The 16120-nt window shown below is 39.4% G+C and overlaps 1 protein-coding gene across 1 annotated transcript; it reads right to left on the bottom strand.

Moving 5' to 3' along the window:
• Positions 1–1172: 1172 nt before the first annotated feature.
• On the bottom strand, positions 1173–14651 carry CHMP4B (charged multivesicular body protein 4B). Its single transcript, XM_075177545.1, has 5 exons — positions 14343–14651; positions 7696–7873; positions 7135–7249; positions 4927–5053; positions 1173–2802 (listed from the first exon to the last, which is right to left on the bottom strand). Exons 1-5 carry the CDS (start codon positions 14524–14526, stop codon positions 2738–2740), a joined length of 669 nt encoding a protein of 222 aa, XP_075033646.1. The 5' UTR covers positions 14527–14651; the 3' UTR covers positions 1173–2737.
• Positions 14652–16120: the final 1469 nt, after the last annotated feature.

Genomic DNA, 16120 nt, shown 5'->3' with positions numbered 1-16120 from the left:
CCTTTGTTAGACACAACACAAGCCCAGATGAGTGCGGTTTGTAATACCCACCCATTGCCAAAAACTCATCACCCCATCCCTGTGGAATTGGTTCATCAACTAGACCAGGCCTGTCCAACCTGCGGCCCTCCAGGTGTTGTGAAACTACAAGTCCCAGCATGCTTTGCCAGTAGACAACCAGTTGATAGCTGGAAGAGCATGCTGGGACTTGTAGTTTCACAACATCTGGAGGGCCGCAGGTTGGACAGGCCTAGACTAGACTATTACATGGATATGGAAAACATCTCAATGTCCACCACGGATCGCTATGAGCGTTTGTAAAATTATGGGGCCGGTGTCTGGAAAATAAAAATAGCATGGATTTAGAAAATTTGGAATTCAGTCCACTGTAGCACGTTAGGGGGGAAGAGAGTGAGGTTATGTACCTTTAGAAGTGTATTTTTTTTTCCTGTCCTAACTGAGTGGAAGGGAGGATTAATCCTGTGCTACCCTTTGCAATGGAGGAGGGAGGAGAAGGAAACAATAGTTAATGTAATGTGAAGTGTGAAAATACTATGGGCAATATTTATTATGTGTAACAAAAGTAGATTAATTTCTAGTGGATAGGCTGTATTGAACACTTTTTTGTATTGTACTGTGCTACATGGAAAAACTATGCTGGGGGTTAGAATGAGTTTTCAAAATACATTGGAACTCCTCCTGTCTCACCTGACTAGTAGCAGTTGATCTAGGATCTAAGTCAGTGTTGGCTAACCTGTGACACTCCAGGTGTTGTGAAACTACAAGTCCCAGCATACCCTTCCAGCAATAAGCTGCTATATATTGGCAAAGCATGCTGGGACTTGTAGTTTCACAACACCTGGAGTGTCACAGGTTAGCCAACACTGATCTAAGTCAAATTTTCAACATGAACAATCATAAAAGAAAATGGTTATAACATTTACCAGTGGTATTTGACCCAAGTTATGCTACACTGTATCTATGTCCCCAACTCCCCCATTGCTAATAGTCTGTAAAAAGTTCAAGGCATATGGTGAAATTGCCCTTCTGGATAGATATACCCTATTGAGCAAACACTATCCAACCCAATAAATGGACCACCCTAGACAGTGGACAATGCAACACCTACTTTTGACAACAAATTCCACTGAAGAGGAGAAAAATACTTCATATTCACATTTTGAAATATAGTTTATTTTCTTTCATGAGTGAGAGCAAATGCAGTTTCGAAGTAATTGAAAATGTTCTAAACAAGGACATACAGTATTGCAAAATACATTCACTCCATGTACAAAGCTAGAGCTGTGCAGCCATTCACTGTATAGTTATGTATATAGCCTATAGGTTACACCCACCTCTCAGAGCAGTGCCTGTTCATACTATGTTTTAATCATTAAAAGGGTTTCTTGGTTAGGCAAAAAAAAAAATGGAAAATTGTTCCATAAAAACAATAGGAATATAGAGGACTTGTTAGAAAGTGCAAACTATTGCCAACTAAATATATATTTAAAAAGGAAAAAACACTTATTACGAACTAAACAATATCATTGATGTGAAATTTAAACTACTGCTTGAATTAATTTGTTCCTAATTTACCACTTCATTGCCAGGGAACGCCTGTAATGTACCAATAACGCCCAGCAGAGAAGAGTACATGTAGGAGCGCAGTGAATAAAGAAAGGCTCTTGGATGCTTGTAAACAAAATAATCGTAAGGTTTAACCACAAAGCCAGCAATTGTGGTACAGAGTCCCACCAGGTTCAGAATTCTTTTGAGGAACTGATTTTAGAAGTCCACAGTAGTGGAGAACTTATTCTGCATTTGGTGATAAGGTAAGCTTATTCACATGCCCCTACCCGAGCCCTTGTATGGCTGTTTGTGGACTGAGGAGCTTAATGCACTTTCTAGGGGTGGCAACTTCTATGGTTTGCTCCAAATCAGAAGTTGTTCATTTATTTGCCAATATGGCTACACAATTGCATATTTCAAAACATGTATAAATACGGCCACGTAGCATATTGACTACATATTTACATATCCATGTCACTTCCTTCTCCATATGTACTTATGTATTACCTAATTTGTAAAGCATAATAGCATTTTACTGACCAGCCCCCAACACTGTGCTGTCCTCCATGACTCTGCCGCACTCCAGTATGACGGACTCAGAAGACGCGAGCAACAGCAGGAGGAGCAGGTGTGCACAACACATGAATATGTAATATCTGCAGTGCCCCCACATGGTAATCTCATCTACACAAACCTGTGTGCTGTAGAATGTATGGCAAGATAGCTTAGGATACAAGGCATCCATGTGAAACAGGAGAAGGAATATTAAGAGCTAGAGAAGTGATATAGTCCACGTTTTATTGAGAGCGCAGGCATGTGAGGCCAAGCAGTTATATGGAACAATAATCCAGGTTTCCTTGATGATGGGCATCTGGCTACTACATAAAGGATACCAAAACGCTAGGCTTGAAGATATGACGCTGGAGTGAAAAGGGGGATGAGGGGAGGAACATCTTCAGGCCAAACTTGAGCCCTGGCCATTTTCATTTTTGTTTGTTTTATCTGAATGCACATTCCAGACTTTGGACAGTGAAAGAAAGAGTGGTGGAGAAAGAAAATTTTAGTCCTTTTCTGTACCCCTCCCCCTTTCTTCCCACATATATGTACATCCAACTCCAACAGGTGATCAGTCTCCATCTGTGCGACTTTAGAAGACGTCTGCAAAAATTTACACGCCAGCCCAGCTTTCCAGTTCTCTCATATCGTCGTCATCTTCCTCTTGCTTTTTCTTGACTGAAAGAGTTAAAATATATAAGAGTGTGAGCAATACTTTAACCGAAACCAGCACCTACCTTCCATTATCCAAACACATAAATATTGCTATGATCACTGCTTAGAATTTTGCACTACTTGGTTACTGGGATGCATAGGAGGACACCCAGTTACTCCCTGTGTGCAAACTGGGTCCCCACTGACTTGCTGATGGCAATTAAGAATGTCAGTAGGAGAACCTACTATGTCAGTAGGAGTGCCTCCAACGTAGAGAAAGCAATTAATGCCACAATCTTCCTATTAAGCATGCATTGCCTAGTGCTCAGCATTTTTTGTGGTTTTCAATTAGTTACTCTAATGAACTTAATACAACCCATATAATATACAATTTTATTGGGAAACTTCCAACATTTAGAGGTACCAAAAACAGGAGTAGTTTTTTGGTTGGTGTGGTGTATATTTTGGGTCATAATAAAATGTATGTGTAAAATGTTTGTGTCACTGCCAGAGTTTCCAGTAAAGAGGAGGAAACAGAATCACAGATCACTAGAACACTGCATGTAAAGTGAAGGCAGTGTACAGAGTGTGAAAATGCAACACACACAGGGAATTGGAGGTAACCTGTTGAAGCAATGACAACGTCACCGCTAATTTTCTGTATGGTGTGGGGCAACAAGAGGCATGGTTGCCAATGTCCAGATCAGATCTACTCTTTTGCTACAACTATTAGACCAACGGTAAGACCCAGAGAGCACAATTAAAACAAATTTATTTATAAGTTATGAAAATGTTTGCAAAATAAAGAAGAAAAAAAAAATCATAAAATAAGCTTCCTCCCCTGTCAACCAACAATATATGACTAGGAAGTCATATATTGTGCGTCACTCATCTGTGCAGAGGTCATTGCTAAATTCCTTAAATTTTGTCTTCCTTATCTTATCAACCCCCCTCCCTCCATGCGGGAGTATGTTGTACACGCTTGTGAACATAGCAAATATAAAAAGCTACCAAAATAATGTCCAAAATGCCTTAAAAAGAAAAAGGAAATTCTGTAAAATACACTTACACATGAAGGGGGGGAAAGGTTTTTGTGAAACTGGCTATTCACCTAAACGCAACAATTTGTCTGATTATGAATATGAAGGGGTTAAATACCTGTGTGCTAACATGCAATTCCATAGTCTGGGGTTTTACAGTCACTTCAACTATGTCACAGCATGTAAACACATATGCTCTATCACTAGGGGAACTGAGGCAGAGAATCATCAGTGATAACAGAATTTCCTGCTGTCACAGACACCATCACTGTGGTGCATGCTGATAGTTACCTCTAACCGATTGCATTCTCTAAGGGGAGATTCAATTCGGAAAAATGTGCCGCCGGACAACGCTTCCATGTCCGGCTCCAGTTATTACAGTAAGGAATCTCTGCACACCTCTATGCAAAGAGAGGAAAACGGAGTAGAGATTCCTTGTTGGGCATCGCATCAATGTGTCTCCGTGGACACATCGCACTGAAGTGAATTTACCACAAGCATATATATAGTGATTGGGTGATCAGAAAGACCCACAATCCCTGCTTGCACGTGAGCCCTCTGCTTCCCAGGTAACTGGGGTTTTGAAGTGGTCACAAAAAGATGCATTTTAGGCATTTTCTCCTGTACCATTCCACCGCATGCATACAACACCCTCAGTGTGGGACCTACATCAACGTAACTTCTACGACAAAAACAGTCAATAGATGAAACTTCTGCTTTGCTAAACAAAGACTACCCTACCAGTGCGTCATAGGTTTAGAGGGATATTTATCAAGTTGCAAAGTGTCCTATATAGTTAAATTCACATTGCTCTACTTAGCGCAGATAGAATAAAGCTGTGCAAAACTGGGCACAACCAGCAAAGGTAAAAGTTATGGTATAAAATACTTAGTCTGCTAAAGCCCTAAATACTGACTAATGCCAGCTAATAGAAACCTCATTTGCAGAGTAAATAGATATCCTCCTACTAATGAGCAACATCCCTTTTGTATCTGCACAGTGGGGAATATTTCTCATTGGGTTTATGTGTATACAGTGTGGGATACACAGCCTATAAAACAATTTCCACCTAGACGTTGTCAAAGTTTCCGAAACGTATCCAGCTTACCTGGCTTTGCGGGTAGAGATGCTGCAGGCACATTTGGGAGAGGAACCGTTTCTGGACCATGGACCTCAAGAAGATTCTTGTCTAGCTCTTCCTGCTCTAGTTCTTCCAACTCGGCCATCAGTTCATCCTGGAGATATGGAAGAACATTAGATCTAAGCAGCTGCTGTTTTTCTAAGTAGTATAATAATACATTTACCTCAAAACTTGAATACATCATGGTATCATCAGAAGAAAAATACATAAGACCTTTGCCATAAAAGGCTAATACTGGTTTCTAACAACCACCAAATGCAAGCCATCCACAATCCTGAAACTTTTACAACTACGCAAAGTTGCTGTAGCTAAAAAAGCAAAGCAAGCAAGAAGGGCGGTTCTATCAGAAAAACTACTAAACTGTAAGACGTTAAATCTTTTAAAATACATATAAAAAGAAAACACAAATATAATGTTCATGAATATTTGGAATGGGGAATAAATATATTTAAAGAGTACTTAATCATTCACATCACTCCTTGATTCGTGGAAGGAAATCCGAGTGTCCAGAGGAAATCCACACAAACATGGGGACAACATGCGAACTCCACACAGATAGGGCCCTGATCAGAATTGAACCCAAGGCCCAGGGTTGTGGGACAGCAATGCTGCTATTTGGCTGCACTGCCCATTAACTAATATAGGCCATATAACTACTTGAGAGCCATGTATAAAAGTCCTCAAACTGCCATCCTTTACCCGGATTATATTGCTCCAAGTTGCATTACTCCCAGCCAATTGTGTATAAAATATGAATGCAACATGTACAGTGTACACCACTGGTGAAGCAATGTATACGCTTTCATTAGTGCTAACCGCTCCATTTTCTCAGAAGAGAGATTTGGAAATCTACAGGTACGTAATCCTCAGCTCAAACTACAGAGCTGCGCTTGTATCTGTACTGATAAGTGCCCAGTACAGTGCAGGGTTATTCCAGGTACTCATCCGCTAACAAATTGGACATGACAATTGGCTGCTCCCTAAATGAGCTGCTCACTACATTAGCTTGCTGGAGCATCGTGCTCACATAGCATTACATGGGCTCTGACAAGTTAGTCTATAGTCAGTATTTCACATGTTACTGTAATCTTCATGCCTGCCAAGTATAGTGTTTAGTGTGGAATTGCAGTTAATTAGTAGGGCCAAGCATATACCAACTAAAAATAGTAATTGCTGCTTAAATGAAAAAGCCTTTAATCCTATTTAGCACAAATCAAACAGGAGATTCCAGGCAGCAAAACATCTATTTTATTCTGCACTGTCTATTATACCTATATAAAATATTACCAGACGTAATGACACAATAAAACACACTGGACCTCATAAATGCATCATGCTCACAGTCATTAGTACATGGATCTGAATTAATGTGTTCCCATGTAAACAGCTAGAAACACACACAATAAATAAGCAGACACAAGATAATGAAACCGATAATTACATGTTTACACTTGTATTTATTGTTGTACAATTGAAAGAAAGTAGGTCTCTTTATAACCATTAGTATAAAATATATTAAATGTCTTTTAGTGTAATATCAACTGGAGGACCGTGAGACAAGCTGGTATCAAATGTTTTATACAAATGTCCACGGTATAAGATGTTTTTGTTCACATTTTAATATGCAACAAGTGTCTTGTTATTGGATACATTTTAAGATATATTATGCATGTGTGTGATACCTATGTAAACAAATGTTTTCTAAATATTAATAAGCATGGTTTTTTTTTCCCCTCAATACCGTGGAAGAGCCATCTTAAATATATAATGACAGCGTTTAATGGCTCCAAAGTAAATATATTTATACAGCATAATTTTATATAATAAAAGGATTGTTCTGATCATTTCGAAAATTAACTACAGTTATTCACCACAATATGTTATATTTTCAAAACAAGCTATGTCAACAAATTTGAGTGGAAAGAAATGTTTTCAAATAAGTGTAAAATTTGTCAAGAAATTAAGTGCTACTACTATTAAAAAAAAAAAGAGAAATGCAGATATATATATATATATATAAAAAAAAAGTGGTCACTAATCATAGGCTGGGCAAGATATCACACTTTAACCTCTAAATAAACAGTATATACAAACTTAGTTTTATGTGTGTGTCTAAAACAGGATTTGAGCAGCAAAAATACATCCAGCCATGAAGTTGATTATTATACTACTCACGTCATCAAATTCTTCCCCAAACCCGACAGGCTTGGAAATTGCATCCGAGATTTCCTGAGCCAACTCTTGCTGGTCAGCAATGTCTTGCATTAGTTCATCAACCTTATCAATATCCCTGTGGATACAAACACATCAACAATGATAGGTACCATGGAAGCCTATGAATCCTTGATTCCAAGAAGAAATGACAGTTATAAACCAGTTATGCTATTAGGAGCTGTAATACTAGTATGTGGAAGGGCCTATTGCTGTCGTGGGCTTATATACATCTCCTAAAACAGATTGGATCATCAAAATATGGAAAGGTCCATAAGACTACACTATACACTGTGTATAATTTAGATAGAAAACACCAATATAAGGTTAATGTATGGAGGCCATTTCAGCCTAATCTAAAATTTGACTAGCTAGACATTGCACCATATTAAAGTTAATTCTAGGTTTTAACAATTCCTTGAAGAGTCACTAAGCCAAGTATGGCTGAAGAAAACCACAAAAAGAGGCAGATGCCCAGAAACAAACAAAATACAACATTCGTTATGACACAAGACCCTTACTTACATGTTGTCATGAGCAGCCTTCATAGCTTTAGCTGCAAAGCCCATGTTCTTGAGAACTTCTGTGTTTGTGTTGGCATTTTCCAAGGCTTCCCTCTGGAATTCGATAGTAGATAGTGTTCCATCAATCTGCGCCAACTGCTTCTCGTACCGCTTCTTACGTTTAAGTGCCTGGAGAGCAGCTATGGGCAGAAGACACAAGACTCTAATAGCAAGTTTTTTTCCACATCCTGTACTTCATCAATTCACATATTCTGCTTTACAGGTATATAAATCTTATTTAGTTGTACCCAATACAGCAAAAAATGTATATGCTAGTCATAATGGTATACAATAGTGAACAGGCTAAGACCAGAGTTTCTGACTGCCTCTCGTATGTACGCCCGTTCATGTTTTAAGCACTGAAGATAAGGCTACACCCCGAATGAAACTATATCACCAATAATACATCACCAATGTGTGTATTAAAATCAATTATTTATACATCACCAAATGACGCACAGTTTTCTAGAGAATATTGAATTATTCACATCAGTCCCTGCCCTCTTTGAGCTTACAGTCTAAATTACCTATCACACAGACAGACAGACAGATAGGTTCACTGGCTTCTGACATAAGAGTCCATTTGTCAAAAGCCAATTAAACTACCAGTATCTTATTGGACTGTGGAAGGAAACTAGAGCACCCAGAGGAAAGCCACACAGGGAGAACAAATAAAATCACAAGCTAAACTATGAAAGCAGTTTGTAACATTTACATTATATAAAGGAAATCTGAAAAATAAAGGTTAGTGTGCAATTACATTAAAATTAACCACATTGTTCATTGAAAAGCTGAACTTCCAACATGGACACAAAATGAATGTTCACTGGAACTATGCTTCCTTACTGCTGCTCTTAAAGTGTCTTACCTAAACTATTTCTAGGACTGTCGCAGTAAGGTTTCTAGTACGGAAGAGTAAGCGATAGGAAGGCCTAGATGCTTGTCATCTGTGATTTCATTCAAGGAATTAGGAGCTACTCGTATAGGTATCACATTTTGGGAGGGCCACTAAATCTAGTGTGTATAATGATCAGCTTTCAGTTTAGTAAAATAATTTACATTATTGGCTGTTTAAAACAAACAAATGAAAAAAAAAAAAAAAAAACACACACCACCAGTGGATCCCAAACTTTTTCAGTTCAAGGCACCCTTAGGGTTTCCATAATTTTTTCAAGGCACCCCTAAGCCAATATAATTACCAAGTAGTCCCCAGTCTTGCTTACCACTTGCCCTGGCCCAGGCACCCCTGCGAGATCGCGAGGCACCCCAAGGAGCCTAGGCACACAGTTGGGAACCACTGCACTACGCTAAAAATATTTGTACTAGGAACGTATGATATAGACAAGCCTGTCTTATCCCACTGAGTGAAAAGGGGAAGAAAAACTCTTGAAGATCATAGGTGATTTGTGTCTGATATTTTTAATCCTGTATTGAAGGAAAATAGATTAACTCTGGTTAAAATAAACTCTTGTCAATGGTCACATGATTGGTGCACAAAAATAAAGAATGCCGCAAGTATTAACAAAAACAGTACCACAAATCTGCAAGCACAGCCCTCCATCACTGTGGTGGATGGAGGGCTGTGATTAGCAGATGCTACTGAAGCACGATTTCCTCCAAATGTTCACATGATGAACTAACCAAAGTCTTTTTTTTTTTTTTTTAAAAACAAAGAAGAATTTTACCTCTTTAGAGTTTAGTTACATCATGTTTAGTGATTTCTACACAATCTGAATAAGCAATGAACTGCGTTCAGATCCTGAATGAACAAACTGTTTTACAGAAAGAGGAAGCGGCACAGTATAAAGAGAATACAAGGGGAGGGGCAGATCTGTAATCTTTACTAAAACCGGGCAATAACTATTATTCATTTACACAAAATAATGCATCCCATGGGTAATAGGGATATTTGCTTTTATTGAGTAGTTTTGTGATCACATAGACATGCAACCACAAACAAGTACTATTAACCATTTGTATGAAACATGTATTTACTGAATAATACAGCAATTGTACCACAAAAAGATTGTAGCTTTCATGGAGGGCTCTCTACTCTGTCCCTACACCGGAAGCAAGCAGATTTAGATGCTCCTTGGTACTGGTCGGCTTTCCTGGAAGCACTTTGCTACAAATGCCACATTTATCGCTTGTGTATGTATAAGTGACTGAAGACAAAGCCTGCACTTACATTTTTACAATCATTTACTTTGGCAGTGCAGAAATACATGGCTGCCATTGCTGGACTCGCATAATAATATCATTTAAAAATGCAAGCACCAGTATTTAAAGTGGACAGCCATGTTTTAGCTAAAGGACCTTTTAGCTGAATTTAATCCTAACTCCATATGAGGCCCTACTTGCAAATGATGGCTTTTTCTCTTCCCCCCCCCCCCCCCCTGTTGGACTGCAATAAATCAATAAATAAGTAAATATTTAATTTTATATTTAGGAATTCTAGGTGAGGGAGGACAGAGAACCCCAACGCTTATGGTCTCACTGTTACTGTGGAAACCAGCCCAGACTGACTGCTGGTGGTTGAGGATTTAAATGGCTTTATGTAGAAACCCCATTGAAATGAATGAAAGAAGCTCCATATGAGCATAAATTGTTTTTGTTTTTCTCCCTCGTATTTGAGTGTCTGAAACCAGCAAGTTTATTTTGGGCGATTTACTAAATTGTTATCTCGTAGGTTGCACCAGTTCTACTTTTAATACTGCATATTATTTTGAGGTTTGCAATACTTGTGACTTCTATGGCAATCTTCATTTAAAGAAGCAACCATATGAAAACGGTCATGTAATATGCTAAAGAGACAATTTATACTACTATTTCATGAAAAAAGTGCTTTAGTAGATTCCCCTTCATTTAGCAATATAATACTCCCTACCAACTGGCTTCCATTCAGCTGTCATTCCATAAGCCATTGCTTATGTTTGCAAAGCAGGGTAGCAGTTATGTAAAAAGAAAGGTGTTGGGATGTAGTATAACCTGATATGTGGGCCGCCTCTCTCCCACCAAGTTCGGTCCTATGCTCTATCCCAAGAAGAAAAGTACTGCAATTAGTTTACTTATATAGTGCACTAAGCACTTATAAAACAAGTATGACCTAAAATATTTCAGAAAAAGGAAGTGAAAATATCAATTGTCTAATGTCAAACAACATTCACAGATATACATGAAAACGTTTGCATACTTTTACAGAACTAGGAATACCTAAAATTGCATTTACATTTGCTATACAGCTGAGTGCAACATGTTGTTATCAGTTATTTTTGGAAAGATCTGGCCAACTGCAATGTGCAAAAAAAATTTCTACTCATGATCAGGACTTTATATCAAATAACTTCAGTTATTTTACACACACATTGTTGTAAATATTAATAGTTCTTTTATACGAGACTACACAAGATACATTTTAAGAAATGCCTTAAAAAGATACTAAAATGCTTTTGTACACTTTTAAAAACCTTCACTGTGTGGTTCCATCTACAAGATCTCCTGTCACTTGTAGCAGGAAGCTACCACTATAATCCAATGTAGCCAACACTGAAGAACTGAATCTATCCAGCCCTCTTCAATAAAGCTGAATGAGATGGACAACTCCCAATTCCCTCCCATTTGCTAAAGGATATTTCTGTACAAAATTGGACAACCCTTTTAAAATGGTAGAAGCAGAACTTCATATTCTGCAGAAAGCAACATCAATGTAAGGTGATGCTATTTTTGTTACTTTTATTCTAAAAAGTGTAATGGTGGTTTAACACTTACTGCAATAAAAGAGAATTGACTTTTCCTACTGCAAAGAGGTTAAACATTAACTTATGAGTTAAAGGAATGGTTAAAATCAGGCTGGTTCATTTATATCTTTGTCTCAAATACTTTGTTTTGTAGGTTTTAAATAGTAATTCCAACTATGAGAAAGCAAAGGCATAATCTTTGCATGATGGCTAAACAAATAGACTATGCGATATCTGAAAACATGTAAAATATAAATGGACTTCGATAAATATTGTGTAATATAATCAGCCTTAACTTGCAACTGTTAAAAAATACCCTAGATTATGTGTTAAAAGGTGAAAGTGTCACACAAAATGTAACCACATTTATAAAGCAATGCAGGATCTTCTGCTTGTTTGAACTTGCCACAGTTAAAACTCCAGTGACTGTACAGCCAAAACAAAAGCTCTGCTTCACTTGTCAAATGCAGTTATTGAATATACCAACAGCTATTTTATTCCTGTACTCTTTCAGGCAGTTACACGCCTAGCGACTGGCCTACCAACTGCCCACCTCCTCCCTTTCTACATACAGATCAAATATCACTACTAGTACAACCATAGCACACCCGATAAACCCACAAAGAACATCTCACAGGTCTTCAAGGCACGTTGTAGGGAGAATTAAACACTTGCTCTTGAGAGATACACTCATCTGGATCTGGAACAAATTAAATCAAATTATACTTCTATGTTTTGAAAGAGATTTAACCTTGGTTACTTAAAAGTGTGTGCCCACGATTAAATCCCTTACTACTTAAAAGTGCTTTGTGTTTCTACTCCTGAAGAGCAGGTTAAAGGTCTAAACCATTTATTGCTTGTGACTATTCCTCTGGACACCTACAGTTATCTTAATTTACGATTATCTTAGTTACATTAGTTCTCTCAGAATTTTTTTCCAGCCTTCACCTATGTATTGGTTAACTGCCACACCTAGGACATCAGAAAAAAAATCTCTGCTCAGTCACATATGAAACATTTACTATTTACATGACTTCTGTTTATATGTCTCTTGAAGAGATTTTATTCTCTTAATGCCAATCAAAACCAGTTTCATCTAGTGTCCGGACTGATTTTTGTTTGTTTGCCACTAATCCCTGGAATTGTCAGTGTGACTAGGTTTTCTTTTGATGGCTATCTTATGTATTTATATACTGACCAACTATTGTAGTTTACTTGTATCTACTTAAGTTAACTGTCTGGGGAAGTAAACATTTCTGCTTTGCTAGTGAATCTTACCTACTCTAAGGCCATAAGGCGTTTTATAACCTACTTCATGATACACCAAAACAATGGGCTTTATGGTTGCATAAAGAAACACCATCCCCAAGTATCTTTGTACAGCCATTAGCAGGTACATACTAAGCCCTTCCCACTCTGGTTGTGGGTATTTAGAGAATTACCTACACAGTGCAGTTATTTCCTTATACTTCCTCTCTAGCTTCTCTAAAGTATGTACAGTTCAGCTTGATATTCCATCTTCATTTAGTAACAGGCTTAGGCCAACCTGTTGTAGAACTACAAGTTCCAGCCTACCGCTGGTATGACAACTCGACCTCAACACTGATGATTCTCCTATATCCATTCAAATGCAACATGTTACATGTATTGCTCTGGATTGAAATCTCTTGTACTTTAATCCAGCTTTCAGAATACATGATCTAACACAAAACATGTTCAGCAGTCACCCTTTAAAATTGTTGACTTAACTATATGCTTTTTTTACCCCCCACTTGTAAGGATACAATATTGATGTATGAGTCGATATCATGGTTAATAGCTACACACATGGTTTCACATGATGACTAATCAGGAAATAAAATTGTAGAGCTATATATACTTATATTAGGATCTGCACTTCAATGCTGCAGTTTTAACAAACATACAGTCCACCCATTAATAAACATTGGTCAGGAGTGATATATATATATATATATACATACACACACACACACACACACACACACACACACACACAAAGTTAACAGAGGTATGACAAGTGAACAACGTGGTATACAATTTGAAAGATGTCATTTCATTAGGTAGCAGTCTTTCTCCGCAGCCTGGTATTTCCAGTTTCAATTACCCCCAGGGGTCTTTAGTCTGTCACAGGGAAAACTAAAGCAACCAAACTCTCAAGTTCATTTAACCTCTTCATGCGTTTCAAGTCTTACCACCACATTTAGTTCTTGCTATCAAACTTAAGACAGTCCACAGCCATTTATTCTAAAATTACCCATGGGTAAACAATGTTTTGCTCCAGTTTTCCCCCAACTGCACTATCCTAGGCCCAATTTAAACAACAATCTTAGACAAACCATCTTTAACACCAATTAATTTAGCTAAGGTTTGTATCATTAAAAAGCTATTGAGCATAACAGGAAAGCGAGGTACATGCACCTAGATGTCACACCTTGCCAACCAGAACAACTGACAACAGCACAACACAAATTAACCTACCCCCACCTGCAAACAGCACTCCAGCCCATAGTCACCACCTAGCCCAGTGTTGGCTAACCTGTGACACTCCAGGCGTTTTGTGAAACTACAAGTCCCAGCATGCATTGCCAATATATAGCAGCTTATTGCTGGAGGGGTATGCTGGGACTTGTAGTTTCACAACACCTGGAGTGTCACAGGTTAGCCAACACTGATCCTAGCTCCTGGACAGTGTTTTTTCAAGTACAATCCTAAAGTATCTCTAACAGGTAATGTGACCATTTCCCTTCGGAATGGTACACTTGGAGATAACCATCTGTGTGGGTCCTCCCTTAGCCCCCTGAGACACCCCCCAGTCACCCAGCCCCTCAGACTGCACCCAGCAGGGTCTCACCTCTCTTGTTCTTAGTCCCGTGTTTCCTGGCAGTTGACAGCTCCTGCTCGATTTTCTTCTCCAGAAACTCCTGTTTCTTGGTCAGCATCTCCTCGGTGTCCCGAAGTTTCTGGATGGCCTCCTGGGGGCTGGGGCCTTTGCCACCCTTACCCCCGGTACCGAACAGCTTCCCGAACACCGACATTGCCCCCGGTGTGAGGACGATACACTAACTATACTGTGCGCTGGGCCTGGCGGGGCTTCACCTACTGAGCGGCGACAACAACCAGACTCGGCCAGTCAGCCACAGCGCACTGACGTCCCCGCTGTGTCACGCGCTCACGCTCACAGCGCAAAGGGGGCTGGTCACAGCGATCTTTCTGAGTGCCCGGCAGCCATCTTGCTTTCGGGCACATCCGAGTAAACATTTAGAAAGAACTCAACAGTATGACAGAATTATATGACCTGCAATAACTGTCAAATATTCTATCAGGTCAGTGGGCCATCACTCCACCAACGTCATACAACTTCAAAATAATAATGACATGATTTCTGCTATATTAGATCGAAATATATGTATTTAGTGGGAGCAATCTTATTGATTAATTAGCTCTGAACACATAACATTGAGGAATTTCTCATGAACTATTTTGTAGCTGAGGGGGGAAAAAGGCTTTAGCCGTTTCAAAAATGGCCGCTGCCGGCTCGATAACACGGTAAGTGCCTATGACACGCGCATGCGCAGGTTGCTCGTTGCCGTTGACGTCATTAAGAGTTAGGGAAATCTGGCCAGCCAGCGTAACGCGCATGCGTGGTTTATACAGGGTGTGTGTGTGTGGGATCTGTTGTAGAAATAAAGGTACACATGGAATCTCTGCGTAAGTGTCATGTGGGTATGAGGTCACATTACTACATTGTACTTAAAGGACCACGTGAATAAATCTAATTTGCTGGTTTATTATTAACAACTGTTTGATAAAATGAACACATTTATAGGTCAGGTATTCAGGAACTTATCAGAACTAAATATAGCTGAGATAGGATTTGACTGGGAAGAGGAACTTTTTGTCTATGTTTATCAGACTTCATGCCATTAAAGTTGGGGATGGGGCATGACATATGGAAAAAAAAATAGATTCCCTACAGTTTTTTTTAGCACTGAAATACTGTCCCACACAAAATAATGGCCCCCAGCCATATGGCACTTGTCGGCTTCCTCATGGTACAGCAGCGGTGCAAAAGCTGCACCCATAGAGTTGTGAATGTTTGCTACACAGTGCTGTGACACGGCTGGACAGCATTACCTGTAGGCAGTCAGTGCAGTGTTTGCTCCACCTGCGCATGATTTTCAGTGGCAAGGGCCCCCACAAATCTTAATCCAGCCCTGAGAATTTTTTTGCATATATTTGTGTGGATGATACGACAGAGAAAGGGAGACGAGGGGGGTGGTAAGCAAGAAGAACCACACATGGCTGTGTGGTATTGCTAACAAGCAGATATGGTAGAGCCCTCTTATTATGAACAGGCTATTTTAGTCCTCTGACCATGGGCTGCGGCAGCTTAGAAAGCCCGGGATCTATGTGCCCTGGTGTGCGAGCCAGGGGTGCCCAAAAACCACTGGGGGATGCAGGGGAGGGCTGGTAAACTTTAGCCCGGCGGGGCAAGACTCGACTCAGCAGCCTATTTTAAAGGGAAAAAAATGCAGGTGACCCAGTCCAAGGTAGTCCACTATGGGACCGGCCCAGGAGACAGATGCCCCACAGTCCCCCAGCCCAGCCTGCCCCTGGGGTGATGGGAAA

The sequence above is a fragment of the Mixophyes fleayi genome, chromosome 6, assembly GCF_038048845.1.
Source record: "Mixophyes fleayi isolate aMixFle1 chromosome 6, aMixFle1.hap1, whole genome shotgun sequence".
NCBI lineage: Eukaryota > Metazoa > Chordata > Amphibia > Anura > Limnodynastidae > Mixophyes > Mixophyes fleayi.
The sequence above is the reverse complement of the archived record's forward strand: the minus strand, read 5'-3'. Positions and strand labels throughout refer to the sequence as shown.